General features: G+C 41.5%; 1 protein-coding gene across 3 annotated transcripts in view; it reads right to left on the bottom strand.

Moving 5' to 3' along the window:
• Nucleotides 1-21,792, bottom strand: part of DPY19L1 (dpy-19 like C-mannosyltransferase 1) — a 56,746-nt gene that overhangs the window by 26,050 nt on the left and 8,904 nt on the right. For all 3 annotated transcript variants that reach the window (XM_036429883.2, XM_036429881.2, XM_036429882.2), the window contains 8 exons: nucleotides 15,861-15,885; nucleotides 15,161-15,248; nucleotides 12,955-13,092; nucleotides 10,154-10,274; nucleotides 9,469-9,562; nucleotides 5,933-5,990; nucleotides 2,634-2,725; nucleotides 1,735-1,834 (listed from right to left, as the gene is read on the bottom strand). In XM_036429883.2, coding sequence (XP_036285776.1) covers nucleotides 1,735-1,834; nucleotides 2,634-2,725; nucleotides 5,933-5,990; nucleotides 9,469-9,562; nucleotides 10,154-10,274; nucleotides 12,955-13,092; nucleotides 15,161-15,248; nucleotides 15,861-15,885 — 716 coding nt within the window. The remainder of the gene's footprint in view (nucleotides 1-1,734; nucleotides 1,835-2,633; nucleotides 2,726-5,932; nucleotides 5,991-9,468; nucleotides 9,563-10,153; nucleotides 10,275-12,954; nucleotides 13,093-15,160; nucleotides 15,249-15,860; nucleotides 15,886-21,792) is intronic.

Here is a 21,792-nt window from a genome sequence, read left to right as displayed (position 1 = left end):
GCCTGCCTGCCTGGTCGCCCCTAACTGCCTCCCCCCGCCAAAAGGTCTGGTCGCCACTCAAACCCTCCCCACCAGCCTGATCACCCCACGAAGCCTGCTTGTTCAGTCATTTGATAGGCCCTCACTAACCTCACTGCCGGCCTGGTAGTAGGCAGCCATCTTGTGAGGGTGTGAGGGTTAATTTACATATTATCTCTTTATTACATAGGATATGGATCAATATATTAATATAGCAAACATCAGTTGATTTCTCTTATCCATACACAGCTCTCTCAATTAACCATTTAAATTACCTACTCTGTGGGTTAACCAAAATACTCATTTCAATGTCAGGGTTATTCTATTGTTAACAGGTAAAATTACAAAGTGCCTTGCCCAATCAAAAAATATTAAAATTTAATTAAAACACTATGATTAGTACATAATTGAAGGTACATTAAACTCAAAAAGTAATTGTGTAATGCATGTGTATAACACATTAAGTTCTGCTTGTTAGTCATGCTTTACAAGTATCTCTATTAATGTTCTCCTTCATAAATATTCAAGTGGTAGTTATCAAATTTGTCAAGTTTCAAATAAGAAGTACTTTCACGCCTAAACTGGGTTGGCTCAGTGGACAGAGCATCGGTCTAAGGACTGAAGGTCCCAAGTTCGATTCTGGTCAAGGGCATGTACCTTGATTGTGGGCACATCCCCAGAGGCAGCTGATCGATGATTCTTTCTCATCAATGTTTCTAACTCTCTATCCCTCTCTCTTCATTTCTGTAAAAAAAATCAATAAAATATATATATTTTTTAAAAAGTACTTTCACTACAAGGTATTTTAAACTTTCTTTATAGTTTTGAGGAAAATTTTGTATGTAGGTACCAAGAATTCTAAAAATGCCTGGGTTATTTCGAGGATCTGATTGAATGGGGAAAGCGCACCTCCAAGAAAGCACAGATGCTATGTCAAATGATGCCTCTCCACCCTCCTTCATGGAGAAAGAAATTCAAATTGAATCCCATGCTTCTACTACTACACAAACAGGGTAAAAGACTGCAAACAGCTAAATACTTAAACACATGACGTAAGTTCCATTCATCAGATGGTTCATCTCCAAAGAATCTACAACACATTTACTATTAGCGAGAAATCCAAGTTCCCTTCGCCGGGTTTGTCCCCTGGAACACTGCGCTGCCTGAGTGACTGCCATGACCCAGTGACAGTGGAGAAGTGGGGGTGGGTGGGTAGATGGGTGGGGGACCCTCTCTATAAGCGAACCTGACCTTGTTCTACAGACCTCTGTTTAAAGGGCAAGGGAGACGAGGGCATGGAAAGACAGATGATACATAGATCACAGATCATAGGGGAGTTCCACAAAGCACAAACTGCTCAGCTTCCCATCCTATGCCATCCTCTGTGTATGTATCCCAGGTGTAAGAATGCACAACTCTTCCTAAAGAAATACGTTCACCAAAGAGAAATACCCAAAGTCAGAGCCCTTGTCCTCTGTTAAACACTAACGAATACTGAATAAGGCTGAGAGGCATTCCTACAATCAATGCATTCCACTAGTAGGTAAATAACACCCATTATAAGTAAATCTTATGTATTCCTCTACTCTGAACTTTGTTAAAAAGAATTAACAAAAAACATTCTAGACTTAGAATCATATAATGTCTGTTTTACAATTTTATACAAATGTGATCAAACACACCGCACGTAGTCAGTTTAGAGAAAGAAGCTCTTACCTGAGTCAGAAGCACGAACTGAGCGAACTGCCACGGAAGCATGAAAAACACATTGGAGATGCACAGCGCGACCAAGCTCCCGCGATAGAGTTTCGGGGCCCTCGAGAGGATGAATAAGGATCAGTGAGTTTAACAAGCATCCAAGCGTGGCTCCCAACTGCTGCAAATTAGAATCTCTAAACATGATCTGGTTGTAGCATAGAGTGGGCAAAGTGAGCCAATGGGTTAGAAATTATACCTCCTGTCACTCAATTACAACCACCTTCTATGAGAAGTAAATACCCATTATTACTACAAAAACAAAGCCAGGCGGGGAGAGGCACCTGAGTGGCATAGCCGCTTAACTTTTTCTACCTACGTCTGGCAAATTCTTAATCAGGCACGTGTAATGCCCAGTAGACCCATTTGGAGAGACCGAGGGGGCCTGAAAAAGCACAGGTGCAGCACATGCAGTGCTCTGGATTCTGCAGGCAAGTCCTGCAGGGACTCAGCTGAGCAGCTAAGGAGGGACCTGGGGGGCGGGGGAGGGATACTGGGGAGGATGTGGGAGAAAAGCATCAAGCCCGCTGGGTGGGGGGTGCAACCTCAGGTCCCCCAGCCCAGCACCGGGGCGGGGAGGCACACCTTGAGGTCCCCTGTCAAGCCCCACTAGGCTGGGGGGGAAGGGAGGTCACAGCCTCAGGTCCCCCACCCTGCCCTGCACCACGCAGCCTCAGGTCCCTGCTGATCGCTTATTACAGGAACTCTGCCTCCACTGTGGGCACAGCCATCTTGTGATGGTGTGCTTGTTAATTTGCATATTACCTCTTTATTATACAGGATATTGATTGTTTTTATCATGGAAGATTAAAAATCCTAGCTTAAGTTACTCGATGCAGAAGAAACAAAGTCCAAGTCACCTGAGGATGTGAGTGACGAGCAGCATCTGAAGCACGAGGAACGGGTAGGAGAAGCTCTCGCGGAGCGGCGGCGTCCACATCACCCGGGTGCACTAGAGAGAATCACAGCGCGAGGTGCGCGGCGACACTTGTTGAGACACACCAGGTGAACGCTGCCGTTTCTACCACAGAGAAGTTTTTCCACTCGTAATTTAGATCGTGTGTTTTCAAACATGTTACCAAGTTTCCACCAACAGCGAAACTGGGAAGTGGGAAATGTTAGCGAGCAGGAGACACACAGCACAGATCACTGTGGAATATTAACATCGGGACGTGTCAACAGCAAAGAGCTGCCATTTTAATGTGTATCCGAATATTGTCATTTACTGCTTATCTGCCATACAAGAATATTCTAAGGACTCTGAGACTATTTTCAATGTTCTGAGAATTTCTTTCCAAATCTCATATAAATAACATAACTATTTCAATAAGTAATCAGAAATAGATACATTTATATTAACATTTTCATCTCAGTTCAGTTAAAAAATATTTAAGGAACTAATACAGGTCAGAAAAATGTTACTGGGAACAGAAAAGGTAATTAGATATGGCTCTAAATCAGTCCCTCTTCATACTTTGAATTTCTTTGGTTTAAAAGATTTTCCTTTTTATATGTGCATATCTTTACATCTGTGAACATGGTTTATATAAAACAACTTCAGTCATGATTGAGAGTAAGTTTCTAAATCTCATCATGAAAAAAGAAACCTATTTCACGTATAATAAATTCCTAACAGTCAAATTGGGCAAAAATGTTTCCTTTTTTTATATGTGATCTCAGTGCTGTTCAATAGCATCATGCTAAGGGTCAAGCACGCTTCATACAGCGTGTCTCACCCGAGAAAGCAGCTGAAGCAGAGCAGGTGGGAGCTTGTATCTCAGCCAGAGCTCTCCATGGGGACAGGACCAATACGGGAAGAAACCTAGCAGTCATCTGCATGGTTTCATTATGAAATGTACAACCTCAATATTATCGATCATTACTCTCAGCAACTAATAGCCCCTTCACTGAATGTTCACGTTTCAGATTTAAATTTCTGTTTTAAATAATTGGGTTAACCCTTTCTCATACATTTTGTTTGTGCAGGCAAAAATTTTCCCTTGTAAAAACCATCTGAGAGAGATTATTTTTAAAAATATGTCATACACTATCTTTGACTGAAGTTCAAAGCAAACTAAATAATGGAAATAGAACTTAAAAGCCAGTAACAATTCACAACTATTTTCTGGCACATAAACTACTGGCTTCCATGATTAAAACATCTCTGCTAAGAAAGAAGGGTCCCGATCAGCAAGCCCCCAGCAAGCCCAGAGAGCAGAGCACGTGACCCTGTGGGAAGTTCGCTGAGGGACAGGCACGGCTGGAGTAGACATCCCTCCCCAAACAGCAATCCTATGCTTTAGGCGACATGTTTAGAAGTCAGAAAAAAAAGGGTCTGAAAAATCTCACAACCTGAAAAATAAAATTATAATAAAATAGTTCTCAGTTCCTTGAGTTCTCACCATTACTTTACCCAAAACTTCAATGTATGCTCTCAATTTTAATATACATCATTACTCAAAATGGTCCTTTTCTACTCCAAGCTACCCTTACTGGTGTGAGTGCCATGACTGTAAAACCACGGTTCGAATCACATTGAGTCACCTTTTCCTAAGTAGAAAGTGATAGCTCAGCATAGCCAAATAACAACAGCAATTAGCTGAAAAACGAAAAATCTATCCACCTGGAAGAGGAACTGAACAGTCTGGATTGCATCGTTAAAAACTAGAAAGACTTCGTAAGGAATGATGCTCATGCTCCATGAGTATCAGAATTATATGAAGGACAGAAGGGCCGGAATTGACCCCTAACACTGAGGTAACATCAGGCCTTTCCGCCGGACAAACAGCATCTTTAAACCCTGGTTCCCGTTCTTAATGAATCTATGGGTGACACTGTTCATAAAACTGCACAGGTGTCTTCCTGCAGCAGCTTACGTGGACTCCCAGTGCTCCCCCTGGCTGGCAGCCGCATCCTGTTTCATAGTTATTGGCACAGAAGTTGGGCTCTATGTTTCATGGCCCATACTGACACTGAGCAGCATCCAATCAAAAAGAACTAAATAATTCCTTGTTTTTGCTCAAAACACAGACCAAACCAATTAATTGATGTTTGTATTGTAATCATGTCAAATGCCATCACTCCAGCTTTAAATCTCTGTGATTCTAAATACTAAGCAGGAGTTAATTCAATATCCTTTAGTAACCCACTCAAATTCTAACAGTTCAATCTTGGCTGCACTGTGAAGTGCAGTGACTCCTGGCAGAGCTCCTGCACGTGTGCATCTGCAAGGATTGCAGCCACTTGGTGTATAAATCAGAAAGCAAGCTGACCTCTTACTTCACATGAAAGAAAGCTGTCCAGAGGTACCTTACTAGGAACTCAATACGACTCTGATTTAGTGGAAGGATTTCTCTGGCACCCTGAATTTACGTTACACTTTAATCTAAGTTACTAACAATACAGACTAACAGTTACAGAGCAGTTGCCATTTGTCAGAGATGGTCTCAGGCACTGTACACATCTGGATTCACTTAATGCTCAATAACCCCAGGAGGCGGGTCGCACCTTTGTGCCCAGGTACAAAGAGGAAACATAGGCGAGTGAGAGGCAATGACTGGGCCAGGCCACAGCCACCAAATGGCAGAGCCAGGGTCTGAACACAGGGGGAGGGACCCCGAGTCCATGCTTTCTACCAAGCTGTCTCTTAAGAAAGCCCTGGGGCATGTGCACATTTATAACTAAAATAAAATACTATACGAAGGATACTTAGAGTCTATCAGGGTTTATTATACATACATTAAAACAGGAATGTGTGCTATAGCTCCTATAAGAGGATGTTATCCCCACACCAGGAAGTTAACTATGTCCATGGCTGGCTATGTCAGTAACAGCTAACCCGTGAGCTTTCAGTCTGGAGTTATATAAAGCATCGACAGAAACCCATGATTTCTTCATCACTAAGAGATGCACCACATAAAAGCTACCACGATGATGAAAAGTTAACTTACAATAAACACTAGTGTTTAAAATTTGAATCAAAGTAAGGCCGAACATTTAAAGAATGCTACCATAAATTTTAAAGACATTAAATTTTAAAAAGAAACCTGCATTTCTATAAGTAAAATTTTAAAAATATTTGACTATCATAGAATAAACTCCATATTTCTAGGAGTAAAACCCCCTCGAGGACTTTGGACAGAACCCTGAGGCTGCCTACCTCTCCGTGATTGAAGAAGAAGCTCAGCACGGTGACCAGGCCTCCTAACCGGCTGCCGCTGCAAGAGAGAAAACGTGCTCAGGCCACAGAGCCCAGGCCCAGCCACCGGAAATCTCGGTGTGCGTCCATCCTGCACACCTTTCTCTGACCCAATCCAAACAGATTTTAACGTGATCACATTATTAACATGCCTCTGGAACTTTCTAATTAATTTGTCCTGAAGATTATTCCTGATCAATACATGTAACCCAAGGCACTCTTTTGAACAGATGTCAACTATCACATAATATAAGTGAATTGCAGTTTATCCTGCCCTTTTGTTGTTGGACAGATGTTTTTCAACTCCTTACTGTAATAATTTTAAAAAGTTCAAATAAACACCTTTGAACATGTTAATGCCGGTGCTTTCATTCTATAGGACAGGCCTAACCATAAGCCAGCCAAGTCCAAGAACATGAACTTTGCAGAAAACGCCGCACCATCCATACCCCCTCTCTGTAACAGACTGACAGGCCCATTGGATACATGTCCCACACCATCCACACCCCCTCTCTGTAACAGACTGACGGGCCCATTTGCCACCGCACAGGTGGACATGTGTTCCCCGCTGTCATTGAGCTGTACTTCCTCGGAGTGGGGCTGTTTTTGCTTTGTTTTGCTGACAAGATGCCATTTTCTCTTCTGTGAGTTGCCTATTCACATTCTTGTTTATTTTCCTGTTGGGCTGTCTGTTTCCCTAGTTAAAGATTAGGGAAATCTTTTTTTTTTAAAAATCATTTCTGTGACAAAGTCTCTTGGTATAATTTATGATATATTCTACCAGAAATCTGGATTTTATGTAGTGAGACGTCAATACTTTCCTATAATTCTTCTGTATTTCCTGTCTTCCCGAACACCTCAAAACTCTTCAGTTCTACCGTAATGTCCAGGGGATGAGCATCTACCCTGAGTGCAGGCAGCTCTGCTTAGCCAGCCAGGAGGCGGGTTTCCTGGTGCGCTCCAATGCCTGCCCCTCTACGAGAAAGGCTGCGCTACAATCGCTGTGGCACGATGTGACTCCCAATCACTCCACAATAGTGTCCAGCGCTTCCTCTCTCCCCGCATCCTTAGAGCATAAACACCATAGGTCCTTTTATTTCGCTACATAGAAAAAATGTTCTAACCAGAACACTTAAAATTGATTTTTCCCCCCGTTACAGTTGATCAGTTGATATTTCAGCATCCCTAGTGGTTATAAAAAGTTTCTTCTGCAATATGACCACCAACTGTCAGAAAATACAAAACCTGCTATGGTACAAATTATAAAACGCTCTGAGCTTGCTAAACATCTACCACTTTTGCTCATACATCTCACTTACCTTCTGGGCCTGGAGTTCGTTAGATATAAAATGAGGGGGTAAGAATGTAGACGTTTCAGTTCTGATACTTACTAACCTTATAATTTTCTTTTTTCCTACACCTTTCATTGACATGGATTCAAAGCAATCATGTGCACCTGACTAGCTATGTGACCTCGGGAGAGTTATTTAATTCCTTGTGCCTCAGTTTCCTCACCTAAAAATGGTTACCTGACCTCACAGGGCTAACCCTAAGGATTAATGAGTTTATGACAGTAAAGAGCTTCGACTAGCGCTGGGTACATAAGTGCTACATGTGTATTTCTTCCATAAACAGCTAGCTCTAAGGAAAGAGTGGAATCTACAGAGGGAAAGCTTCAGACGAGTCCATTGGAAAAGTATTTCCTAAACTAGTGAATGCCCATGAAGTTTATGTGATAGATAACATGTTCTTAGTGTGCCTTTCATACATGCAACCCTGAGCTCAGTGTTTCATACATGGCAACTCTGCACTCAATTTATTCACTTCATTCAATTAAAAACTGTTCTGAGAGCAGGCATTCTTCTGGTGCCTTGCAAACATTACCGTATTCTATTCTCACATCGAAGACGGTGTCTCCGAACTTACTAAGTCTCCTTCCTACCCACCCCTTCTTAAACATGCTTCTCTACAAAACTGCCACTTCAGTTAACCTGAAAAACACCTCACCCCATGGTCCAGCCCTGAAAGAAAGATCTTGTTGCAATACATACTATATATATGTATGTTGTAAAGGCAAACCAAAGAACTGGCAGTAACTCTTGCTTCCCATGTCATTTACTCAAATAACATAAAAACACAATGTAAATGGGTTGCACCCTTCTCAGAGCGTCCACACAGCACGTCTGCCCTCCAGCCTTCATCACGACAGCCTAGGACTATGGACAGCTAAGGACACTCTGCAGTGGGTACTGTACCTTCAGCCTTTGAAGCAATGGTTATAACAGGCACTTAAGAAAATTATACTGAATGATGACTTTAATAAATGCACAGAAATCCTTCTTGCAATGAAAAAAGAGCATGGCTATAGATTAGCGACTCAGCAGTAATGTCATTTCCATATTTTAACTTCCTTACTTAAAATCCAATCTCCCAAATGTAATAAAGCCATCCGTAAGACAGATGGGCAGTGCTCGGCAGGAGGACCCAACGCCAGCAACCCTCCTTGCTCCCAAGACACAGGGCCTCACTCCCCAGGAGTCAGCCTCCTCTCCTGATCACCATGCACTCTGCGTTAGGTTATCTTGTTTCAAAAACAAAATTTTCCACACATTTTAATCATGTATTTTCATTTCCATCTCCCCCAATTAAATCATTAAAAATACTTTCTTAAAGCTAAGTCAGAAATCTTAGCATCAAAGTAGCTTCAATCTATATGCAAATATATTCTGAACTGATATACCTGCTACCTCATTTGATAAATATGTATTGAGTAGCTGCTATATACTCAAACACTGAGTTAAGAACTCAACAGAGGCACTAAAATGAAATGCCACACTTCCAAAGCAAAGCAGACAATGGGAGAATAGCAGATTCAAACCCATTAACTCCAATTGAAAAGCATACGTATACTATGTCCACACTTCCGTGCTACAAAAAATCAGCAAGCAGAGAAAGGAACGTTCTAAGGGTACTCTCACGGCAAAATAGTTCAACAAGTAAACAGCGTGGAGACTTGTCAAAAAAAAAAGAGCGATAAACAGAAAAAGCCTTAGAAAATTCTCAAGCTTTCAGTTTTAGGAATGCTGCTCAATTACTAGTAAATCAGGTCGGACAGTAAATACCCGCACAAAATATATGCCTAGTTTACCATTAGTAAAGGAACAGCCACTGACCTCACCTGATAACGAGTGGTCCTTCCACTACATTGTATGTAAGTAACATATATTGCTTATGCTCAAATGCTATATAAATACCTAACATGTATCGCATATGCCCATCATGTTGCATGTAAGCCTCTAAAATGATTTTCAGTTTGGCTGGCCATGACAATGGTGAAATCATCCAAATGGGACGTCATTTTATATCTACAAGCAGATATACCAGAAATGGCACTGTTATAAAATGGAACTACACTTTAATGATACTCTCACTGTATAGATTATTCTAGCAAACATTATTAAAACATAAACTAAAATATTCTCAATGAACAATCTTACCTTAAGTATGTGCCATAAATGAAGAATAATGCCATCATCAGTCCATTTAAAAGGAAAATGACAGCAACATAAAAGCAAGCAGGATCTCCCAACCCTTTAAAGGAACAAAAACATATGCTCTAGAAATCGCTTTATGCATCTGGAGATTTATAGTAAACATGCTTATTTTGCAAACGGTTGCCTTGGTTTCCATCCATACACACACCACTACTGCGGACCTCAGGTGAAAGGGTGGCAGCCGTGGACAGACACTCCTCGTGTGGAAGTAGGGGGTCTACCTCCAGCCTTGGGGTCTGACTGGGCTTGTGACTACTTCACGGGGAATGCAGAAGCCACACGACGTGGGACCTATGTAAAGCTGAGGCCAGGCCCTGGGAGGCCAGCTGAGGTGCACGCTATATAAAAGCCACGCTGCCCGGCAAGGGAGCAGGCAGGCGCCCTAGCTGAGCCCAGTCTCGCAGTCATGGATGAAAGTGCAGCAGCCCCAAGGTGCCACCAGTCTTCCCAGCCACTGGAGACTAGCTGAGGCCCCCACATCAAGGTAACAGACCAGCCCCGCACCCCTGCCCAAATTCCTGACTCGGCGCGTCCATCAGCAGAATAAAACGGTGGCTGTTCAGACCCTAAGTCTGGGTGAGTCTACTGGGCTGCAGCCAACTGGACAAAGCCGCAGAGAGAAACTTGCCTTCACAGCTCTCGATGGGACTGAGTCCCTCCCCTCTGGTGACCGTCCAGCATATTTTGGTCTGAATGCCAATGAAGTCCATTATTTTGGTATAAATCCGGTACCAGCTGGCTAAAATGACCTAATTTTTAAAAAATGGAGACATTATGAGAAAAGATATTATCCTGAAAAGTTTCATTACTGGAATATTTTGAAGATACTTGGTCATTGTCCAATTTTCCCTCCGGTACCATCTTCTCGGCATCTGAGGTCTAGTAAAATGAGCCTCACACTCCCCAACACAGACTCCTCGCTAGTCAGTCCTCAACACTCACCCACCGGCAAGAATAAAATATAACCAGAAACATGCAAGATTTATATGGTCAAGAGCTATAAAACTCCACTAAGGAACAGAGAGGAGTTGAACAATCAGAAAAATGTCTTCATGAACAGATATAATTTTTTGAGATGTAAATTCTCCCTCAAATTAATTCATACAAATAAAACAATACTAAACAAATGTCAAGTATCTGTCAGGAACTTTTACCTAGAAGAAGGAGATAACTGAAGAGACTGTCCTAACACACATAAAAGTACTATTACTTACAACTAAAATAGTGTGGTCCTGGCAAAAGAATAGCGAACAGATCATACGGGTGGTGGACTGCGGGTGGTGGACTGCCACCCAGAACTCCAGGGCTGAGCCCTCCCGCTCCAGCAGCTGGGAGGATTGTAGCTGTCAGCTCTCAGCTGAGTCCCTCTCTGGAACTACCCTCTGCTAACCAGTAAATTCACTCAAGGTCACACTCACTGTCCAACGACAACTACATCCTTTGACTGACTAGTCCCAGAGCCCTGGCCTCCAGGTAGGACCACTGTGCAGCGCCCTCCCAGCTCCAGGGCCTCCCTGGGATTGGCTGTAGTCTTTATTGTGAATGCATCACCGCCCAACTCCTCCTTCCGCCTTATCCTGCTTCCTTCTTCCCATCCAGGCACTCACCCCAAGGGCACCCCCTCCACACACATCCTGCAGGAAATCTCAATCTCCAAGTCTGCCTCCGGACCTCAACCTAAGGCCATACTGAATGCAAAGTCCAAAACAAGCAAGAGCCCTAGCTGTTTTGACTCAGTAGACCGAGCATCAGCCTGCAGACTGAAGGGTCCCGGGTTTGATTCTTGTCAGGGCACATGCCTGATTTCAGGCTCAATCCCTAGTAGAGGGAATGCAGGAGGCAGCTGACCAATAATGATTCTCTCTCATCACTGACGTATCTCTCTCTCTCTCTCTCCCTTCCTCTCTGAAATCAATAAAGATATATGTAAAAAATAAAAACAAAAACAGAAGCATAAATGTATAACCATGTTGTATATAATAATGAACGTGGAGAGAAGATGGAGCACACTTCAAAGTGTTAGGTCACCCAGACGACCACTGTGAAAAAATATGATTACACTCCTACCCCACACGACGCTAAAACAAGTTCCAGACAAACCAGAAATGCAAATCTTACGAACATAATTATCACAATTAAAAAGAGGATTTTTTTTACGTGTGGATAAAAGAGAGAGAGAGAGAGAGAGAGAGAGAGAGAGAGAGAGAGAGAGAGAGAGAGGAAGTGCAAGTGCAAAAGATTACTCAAGGCAGCAAGGATTCAGTAAACAAGCATTCTCAAGAACACTGCTAGGGGAGTTTCAACTGCTGTAACCTACCTGGAAAGCACTTTGGCAATAGGTACAATCATTCAAATATGTATTCTGTTCAATTCAACAGTTCCACATCAACAAGTTACAGTGTAAAAACTAAGGATATGTGCAAAGACTGAGTTTAAAATGCTTTCTGCAGTGTTAGGATATTTTAAACAGTTGAAAACAAGCAGAATTTTCATAAAACATGCACTAAATAAACAATGGTACATTGTGCACACAGCCATTAAAAATGATGCTATGGAAGAGAAGATGACATAGGAAAACAGTTATAAATAGTCTTAAAAGACAAAAGGCATTTATTTTAAAAACTTGCCATGTGACCCCATTTTTCTTGTGATCCTCTTTTTGCAAAAGCAACTGTGTCCGTGGTTACAGAAAGTACTCAGGAAGCAGGAAAGCAATGAGCCGTGGTGGTACTTTACCGGCCTCCGTCTGCCCATTAATCAGCCGGGCCAACTCACTGACCTGCAAGTTCAACTCCTCTGGCTCACTGAGAAAGGAGCAGAGCCCTGCTGTACTGGTCCTGAGCCAGGGCTGGGACCCTGCAGAGACCGAGGCCTCCCGCCCTGGCATCGGGCCTTGCTGTCTGGCAGCCGCTGTGCTAAGAAGGGATCCAGGGGAAGTGGTGTAACTGGAGCACCAGCCATCAGGTCAAAGAGGAAGCACTGAGGCAGGCAGGGCTCAGCTGAGTCCCGGAGGACGCAGGGATGGTAAAGGAGAGCCCAAAACCAGTTACTGATGGCACTGCCTTCCTGCCTTGCCTTGTGGTGGGCCGCCGGAAGAACACACCTCCAATTAAAGGGAGCAGCCCAGAGAAGGAAGCAGCACTGTGGTCAATGATATGTGACAAGAAGGGTGCTGCCTTGTTATAATCCCCGCAAGCACCCCACCTGGACAATCTGCACATTTCCTAAACCCGCAGTCAAAACAGTCCCCACTGCATCTGTGAAAGCCCTTCTAAATTAATGTTCTTCACATGCCTTTCCGAGAAGAGATACATGCTTCTTTAAAATGGGGTAAAATTTATCTTGAATCATATCTTAAGATTTAGAATTAGCATTTAATACAAATAACACTCTCTTTTTAAGAAAATCACAACTGAAAAAGGAACTTACCTCAGGGTATAGATTGAACCTTTTTAACGTATTAATAACAAGGGGGTATTCAGTCAGCTTATCATTCATAATCATCCACACTCCGTTCAAAAACGAGGGTGCTTCCACAATAGTCTTGAAGTAGGAATAATACAATCCCTGAAATAAGCACATATTATAGTTATAATAAAGTGTACATAACTACTACACCGCGTATTAGCTTTTAAAAAAACGTAAAGTACACTGTGTTTGAAAAACAAAGCAATCAAGTAAGTAATAGCTATACTCAACTTCACAGGTTTTTAACCACTGATAAATTCTTAGATTGTAAAAACCTACATATTTTAGTATAACTTTGTCTTAACTGGACTCAAAAGAGCTTCAAAAATAGTTTCTACATTAAAAAAATAACATAGCTCAGCATACCTCATTTAAGGAAATCATATAATGTAAGTATTGGAGGAGGCTATCTTACAAATAGGGTGAGAGGTTTGCTATGGAACTTAAAATTCTTCATGAGCCACAAATTCTTAGCTAACCAAAAATGTCTCTCCTAACAGCCTATTTGAATTCTTGTTCTGTAAGTTTGATTTTGAAATCATGTAAATATCTTATTTAATCATAAAATTAAATGTAAATACCTATATGTCAAAAAAGTTTTAAGGAAAGAAATTAACTATTAATTTGGGAGATGTTTTCCAATAACTTTAAGATATAGTAATTTTACTGCACATCCCTACTATGTGCCCTTAAGTCATATTGAAATGAAAGGAAGTCTTAACTTGTTTTCAGATATCATATTTTAATCACATTTTTAACAATACCATTGGCACTGTTATTCTTCAAAAGTAAGTAATTTCAAACCAAGATTCTCAGGCTAACAGAAAAGATAGAAATTTAATATAAAATAAGTAAAAACCATGAAATCCTAAATTTTAATTTAAAAATATGAACATAAATTCACAACTTATTTTCTCTTAAAAGGACTGTTTCCTAATTCTATTTTACTTAAAAGGCCAATCTAACATAAAATAGCAGCAATGAGCATATCTAGCCCCAAAACTGTGGTCTCTAAATACCATCTGCCACTGAAAGGATTCAGGGCTTCTTAAAAAACCGGACACCTCCAGGTCAGGAGATAAAATGTCTACAGAACCGGAAAGTAAGGACGCTATATAGGGCAGCAGGGAATCATGTCTAGGGGACAGAGAGCCAGCTGCAAGGCCCCAGCACCTACAGAAGGTAAGTTTATACACCCTGTTAAATGCCATCAGATCATAATGAGAAGATGCAGGAGAACCAACTAATTTTTCCGAAAAGTGGTATCTAGAAAGAATCAAGAAGGACCCCATCTTATCTGTATGAGGTACACCCCAGAGAAACCAAATAAGTATTATGGGAAAGACCTTTATAGAAGAGGTACAGTCAGTAATGCAGAAAAGGAAATAGAATAGATAGCCATCACCTGGAAATCCTAATGAAATAATTGATCTAGGGTGAGGGCCAGCTATGACAATACCTAAAGCCATTGATCAATCTCAGCATCACAGAAACACGACCAGTGACGATGCCTCTTCACATGGTACAGTCAGTGCACAGCCCCACTTTTGAAGTACCCCCGTCCCTCCCCCCAAAACTCAAACATCTGGCTATCGAGACTCTTATCTGTCAATTTCCAGGACATCTGGGACAGTGGAACATATTAAATACGTGAATTACTGAAGGTAATTCTACAGGACAAAAGGTCAGGATTCTTCAAAACATAAATAGTAAGGAAAACAAAACAAGAATGGAAGAGGAACCTGTAGATTGAAAGGCTTAAGAGAGAAATAAGAGATACATCAACTAAATGTAATATTTGGATCCTGACTCAAACATACCAACACACTAACTATAAAAAAAAAAGATTTTTTTAACAGGATTGACACTCAACGTTATTAAAAATTGCTGTTCATTGTTTCCAAGAGTGATAAACCTCCTTCCCAAAAGATCCATATGAAAGTGCTTCCAGATGAAATGATACAAGGCTGCCTGTCCTTTGAGGAGAGAGGAGTGAGGTGTGGGTGGGAAGAAAAAGGGCTGTGTCCGAGGTGCTGAAACTGGGAGGTGAGAGATGGAAGGTGCCCACTCTTCCTACTTTGGAACATCGTTGAAAATCTCCATAAGAAAAGGCTTAACATGTTGAGATTTCTAAAATACTCCAATCAAATGCCACATGAAAACTAACCATTTCAGTGCGAAAAGCCATCTCCCTTTCCAACGTTGAGAGGTGAGAGAAGTGCCGATCATTTTCAAAGAGGTGTGTAATGTGGCTCCTGCAAAAACGAAAGAGCAACAGAGCAGCCATGCTGAAACTCACATGAAGCAATCTCTCAAAGAAACACTAAACACAGAAATAAAGTTATCTAATAATTTGCAGATAATTTTGTAACAACACGCAAATACACTGGTGCCCATATTTGTTTTCCTGCTCAGTATGTCTTACATCTGTACTAAAATTTCTCTCTGCAAGAAAGCACATTCCAGTTACATTTTAAATGTAAAATGAATCAGGAAATACTTTAAGCCAAGCACAATAAAATTTGTAAACTATAAATGTCATCAAATTACCATTCCAGAAATGTCTGATTAATGAATTCATATTTCTCTCTATCCAGGAGATTAAAAAAATTAATCTTCTTCGCAACATGAACACTATACTAATGTTAAGTGAAATAGAGTCTCAAATATAACCTCTTCAATAATGCATCTCTTTATTAAAAAATTCTATTACTCTGACCTGATTTATCAATTAAACTACTTTTTCAGACGCCTGTGTTGCATGTGATCATGTATATTCCCCCGATCAGACTGAAATGATGCCCTGACAGCGAAGCTAAGTCATAACCACCTGCACAGACAGGGCCACAGGAGGAAAGCGGTCTTACCAGTGCAGCACGGCGGCAAAGGCAGCTGGAAGGGGAAAAAAATAGATTATTATGTTGACATAAAGAAATGTTTCCAACCTAGCAGACCCTCACAGACATGCACTGCACAGTTAGGGATGCATATGTTAGGGGCTGTGAGAAGAATACTGTCTCTTCAAAAGAAGCCCCAAGACTCAGCTTAAAATACCAGTTGGTTGAATTGCAAAGGAATTAAGCAAATTAAGGCTATGTCTACAATTTTCACTGGCTCTTTCAACAAAACATATGAAGGCCTGTTATTTGCCAAAACCTGTAATGGTAGCTAGCCTCTTAGGGAAATCGCCACTAACAGAGCCGGGATCAGAGCACAGCCAGTGCTGAGTGGTGACCTGGGATGAAGAAAGACGCTCACTTCCGAAAGGGGCTGGGGTGGATAAAAACAGGGAACTGTAACTTTTACATATATATATATATTGTATATTGCTGTAATACCTGAATTTTTGATAAATTTTACTATTTTTAAACAAACTTAAAAGGAAATAAAGAAGAGGTAGAGAGGGAAAAGGAATAAAGAAAAGGTAAGAGGGAGAACACACGCTAATAATCAAATCAGTGCATGAGAATTGTTAACCAACAGACCACAGTGGAGCTAAGCCCCACAGCAGCAAACCACGACTTCATGCCAAAGGTAACTGCAGCCGCAGCCTGTGCAGGAGCATGACCTGTGACCAGTCAACCTGGAATCACCAGCTGCAGGAAGGCCCTTCCGTCCCCTCAGGAGGGAACCCTGGCTGAAGCAATGCGTTCCTGGCTAATAACCCACCGCCCACATCCCTCTCGCCTTTAAAACCTTTCCTTCCCACAGCCCAGCGGGCTCCTTTCTACCAGCCAGATGGGAGGCTGCCCGATGCATGAATCAGTCAATAAAGCCGATTTCGATCTTTACAATTTACTCATTTGAATTGTTATTTAACAGAATCAATAGTTTGCTTCTGTCCAAGTACAAAGAACATATTAAGATGAATCTAGAAAATACCACTCAATTCTCTTATATCTCAATGTTCACCTTACTACAGGCTTCTGATTAAATAATTACTAAGGAACCGAACAATGAAAATAGCTCAGATCTTTGCCTGATTCTTAAAGAAGTGTTTATGTTCTTTAAAATAATACACTTTGCCTAGGAGATATCAATGGTTATAAAAGATAAAGGGTTACTCTCTAGATCAATGAACCTGCAAATATTGAACTAGGTTTGTCATCTGACATTTGTTTGTATATGATACTTTGACCTTTGGAAATTGTGATTTTTTTTTCTTATTGACAAACACCATTCGCTTCCTTTTCATTTCAAATCTTCACCCCACCATAATAAAATCTGGGCTTTACTTTCTCAATGGTCTCAATAACCATAATGTTCTGAATAAATCATTCTTCCCTCATAGAACGTAAAAGCCACCTTTATCACACTGAAGACTTGTCATACTTTGATAATCCCTTTGGGAATATAATTGGGATTTCATTTATACATTAATTTTTGGAAGAATCCACATGTTTACAGTATAATTCCATAGGTTCACATCTATATACATGATATATACTCTGCATTATTCATCTTGCTTTTCAAGTGCCCTCGACAAAAATCCTATCAGTGGAGTTAATACACATTTAATACAGTCAATTCATATTTCTTATTAAGCTTTCCTGGGAATTTAATGTGTTTTTTTCTATCCACAAAATCATGTTTTCATTATATAAACTAGATATTGTTAAAGTATTTATTTTTCAAGTGTATCTATTTTGTAATACATGTATTTATGGCTTTTTTACTAAACTATTAATTCATAGTTTGGTTTGTCATCTTCAATTCTCCATTTTAAACAATATTATTTGAAAATAATAATGCTTCTCCTATTTTATAATGTTAGTTTCTTCTTCCCATTTGACAATAATAAACCTGTAGAATACTAAACGATTCTCTAAAAGAGTGCATCCTGTGTTTTACTAACAGCAATGCATTTCACGCAATACCTTTAAGCAGGCCTTGACCTCCACAATTCCCGAGTGATGGACAGGATTCCTCCAGGATCATCCCTCTACTTTCTCAGGAGAAGAGTGTAAGGTACAAAGTGGCCGTTGGTGCCTTCTGTAATTCCTTTCATTCAATTCCTACAGCACTAGAGTAAACAATTCTTGGGAGTTCTTGGCATCTGAATGGCACTCTTTCATAATCTCTGGGTCCATTAATAATGTGCTCAACATTTTGAACTCCTTTGTTCATTTTCATGTAGTAAAAAACATGATAAAGCAGCTAATATGTGAATTCTTATTACAGGCCAGAAACTTTTAGTGCTTTACTTGAGCTACCTCAATAAATCCTCACACCTACCCTATGTGGTAGGTACAGATATTGCCCCAGTTTACAGATGAAAAATTGAGGCCCAGAAAACTTGAGTATCTTGCCCAAGGAAACAAAGCAAGTAAACAGAGAAAGGGAAGTTGCAGGCAGGGACTGTGACCTCAGAGCCATACTGAGGGGACTAGGGTGTGGGGAAGACAAAGGCCAAGGCCTCCTTATTCTCAAGTATCTTATTCTTCCCTATCTTTTTTTATATTAAAGATAAAAGGGGGAAAGTTGCAGTTCATCTGTAGATTTAGGCAGTATGTTTTATAGAAGATATCCTATATAATAAAGATGTAATATGCAAATTAACCCTCTTAAGATGGCTGCCTATGAAAAAGCAGGTTGTGTGGGACCACCAGGCCGGCAGGCGGGATAGTGAGGGATGACCAAACAACTGAACCATCAGGCTGCATGGGACAACCAGGCCGGCAGGGGGGTTAATGAGGGACAACCAAACGACTGAACAGCAGGCTGTGTGGGGCAACCAGACTGGCGGGGGAACATAAGGGGCGACAAGGCTGGCACGGGGGGGGGGGGGGGGGGGGGCGCAGTTGGGGGCGACTAGGCTGACAGGTGGGGCAGTTGGGGTTTACCAGGCCAACAGCGGGGTCAGTTAGGGGCAACCAGGTTTTCTCACTGCACAGAATGCAGTCAAACACTGCTGCAGTTAAATATTTTACCCTTTGTTCTCCCTGCCTGATCTACAATAATAATCTGCTTTGTGTTGATGTTTACTGCTGTGTTGCTGACAATTAACTGAAAGAAAAGTTGGGGTGCTTCACTGGGCTGAAAAATGTTTAGCTACATCAGAAAGCAGGTCTAATTAAGCAAGTTTACTCCATATATATAAAAGACTAAGTTGTCTCACACATGTGTGACACATATAAAGCTCTCCTGAAGCCAATCACATGCATGTGTTTCCATCTGTCATTGTTGATTGAAAATTTGGTTGACACTGCTATTACAGAGAAAGGGCGAATAGCGATATTAAAATATTTCTTCTAATTAATTTCCTTTCAATGTTCATGAATTTGTGCACCGGACCACTGGTTTTTATATAAAAATGTAGAGCTATGCTTTCATTTATTAAATTGAAATAAATTATCGATATATGTATGTCATTTCAAAATGAAAGCACAAGTAGATACGGCCTTGTGAGCATGTAATTTAAGCATCAACACATAAAGCGATAAAAACTTCTGAAGGCCCCCTAAAGAACCTTTCTTGCCTTCTTGCCTACAAAAGAGATTAAAATTGATTTTCTCTAAATTTATTCTAGTGATTATCAAAGCAGTTTATACTCTTTTTGGAAGTATCACAAAATTGATAATCCATTTTAATACATGTGCTATATCTTGTCATTCCAAGGTATTGAGGTAAGTATAGCAAGTTGTTTTTGTTTTGTTTTTTAAATCAGAACATAAACCTATTCAGTAACAAGAAGGTGCTCAAGGAAAGAGGTTTGCTTCGTGGTCTAATTCAATATTGCAATCTTATGGCTGAGAAATGGGAAAGGCTCTAAGTTTTGCTGAAAGCACATAAATCACCCCCACTCTGAAACGAAATTGGACCCTCTTTCCTCTTTCTGATCAAAATAATGTTGAATCAGAATACATGTCACATTAGATCAATTCTCAGTCCTATGGGACTTGAGCAGCCTCTTCTCTTATCAGGATCTTGTTTAAACGAAATAGAATATTACTGAACTTTCCTAGAGCACTCAGCTGAGCACACAGCCAGACGCAAATGTTTGCTGAGCTAATGCGTACAACTTAGTATCACTAAGGGGGGAATGAAATCACCCTAAACCATACCCACATAAGGACCCCAAGTTGAATATACTTTGATTCATGGACAGACACACACGTGTGAGTAATAGCTGTTTCTGTTTTTTTGTTTTGTTTTTCTTTCAAAAATAGTCACCATTGAGTTGGTGCAAATAAGCCCCCTGCTTCCTGTGCTTGGCAGCCCAAGCTGGGGTACCAAGGAATGGAGCTGGGGTACCAGGAGCAGGGAGCAGGCCTGTGCTCCACCAGATGGGGCTCCTGTGGTCCTAAAGCAGCTCCTGTTCCCCTGATGCCCCTCCTTCCAGCCGCAGTCCCCAAGGCCAGCCAGGCCTTTGTTCTTGCCCTCTGCTGGCTCCATACAGGCAGACCAATGCCCTGCCCCGCCCACTGCCTGGGCAACATCAGCAGCAGTAAGGAGGGCAGGAACCCAGAAAGAAAGCGGCCGGGGTTCTTCCCTTCGTTCTGACCATCCTCAAGGGCTCTGCCCACCGAGCTCCCTACCTCTCACCTCCCCTCCTGGGTCCTCTCCAAGCACCCCACCCCGCCCCTACCAAATGACCAGGAAATAGAGCCCTGCAATCTGCATTTTAAAAAACACATTTTACTGATTTGAGAGAGGGAGAGGGAGATAGAAGGGTCAATGATGAGAGAGAATCACTGATGAGCTGCCTCCTGCACACACATCGACATGCCTTCCTGACCAACACATTTCCCACCGGGACATTCCTTCTCCCTGACACGTGACTCTGTAATGAGCATGTGCTTTAAAAGACCCAGCACCTTCCCGGCTCTCCTTGGGTTCTTACAGCAGCTGGAGAGTAAGGACAACGGCCCCAAAGGCATTCTCCCAGGCACACAGAGGGTGAGGGGCAAGCACTGGGGCCCAGGCCTTTTCACTCCCAGCCGGACAGCGGACAGCCCTGCCTCCTTCCTCGTTTGTGGGCACAGGATGGCCTCACCTAGTGACAATGTCTATTTGGAGAAATACATTCTCAGCCCAAAATATGGAGAAATGCATTCTAAGTCCAAAAGACTTGTGCATTTTAAAAATTATAAAAATAACCTTATTGAGGTTAATCCATGCTTAAAATATTCTAAAGAATTTTAGCATCCCTAACCCTCAAGTGACAAAATGACAAAAAGAGGGTAAGGGCGCCCCTTCAATCTATTAGGCGAGGTTTTCAAGCCAGCATGGACAATTCTACACACAAACCCTTCTTCTGTGACTAACAACTTCTGATTGTTCTCAAGCATCCATTCAGAGGGAGAGGGGGAGGGCTGAGTGGAGGTGGATAAAATGGGGGGCGAGGGGGGGAAATGGGGGACATCTGTCATGTCAACAATAAATAAATGTTTCTTTCCAGAAGCTGAGTCACCAGTAAAGAGCATCCTGCCCCAGGTCAACTCACGGAGAACACAGTCCAGTCCCACGTGTACAGGCCTGGCACCTCACCCCTTGTTACCCTGTTTCCCCGAAAATAAGACAGTATCTTATATTAATTTTTGCTCCCAAAGATGTCCTAGGTCTTATTTTCAAGGGTTGTCTTATTTTTCCATAAAGAAAAATATGGTACACATTTATTGTTAAATGAAAATAAAGGAAATGCATTACCTGTATACGGTACGGTAGTACGATAGTTGTCAACACAAACCAGACAAACTGTGAATCCTACAATATCAAGAATTTACTCTTTTATTCAGTGACAATCATGTCATCATCTTCTGGAACATCATCATAACAATCCAATTCCTGAATTTCCTG

The sequence above is a fragment of the Pipistrellus kuhlii genome, unplaced genomic scaffold (assembly GCF_014108245.1).
Source record: "Pipistrellus kuhlii isolate mPipKuh1 unplaced genomic scaffold, mPipKuh1.p scaffold_m20_p_10, whole genome shotgun sequence".
In the NCBI taxonomy this organism is placed as follows: domain Eukaryota; kingdom Metazoa; phylum Chordata; class Mammalia; order Chiroptera; family Vespertilionidae; genus Pipistrellus; species Pipistrellus kuhlii.
Note: the sequence above shows the minus strand (reverse complement) of the source record. Positions and strands in the feature narration are given on the sequence as shown.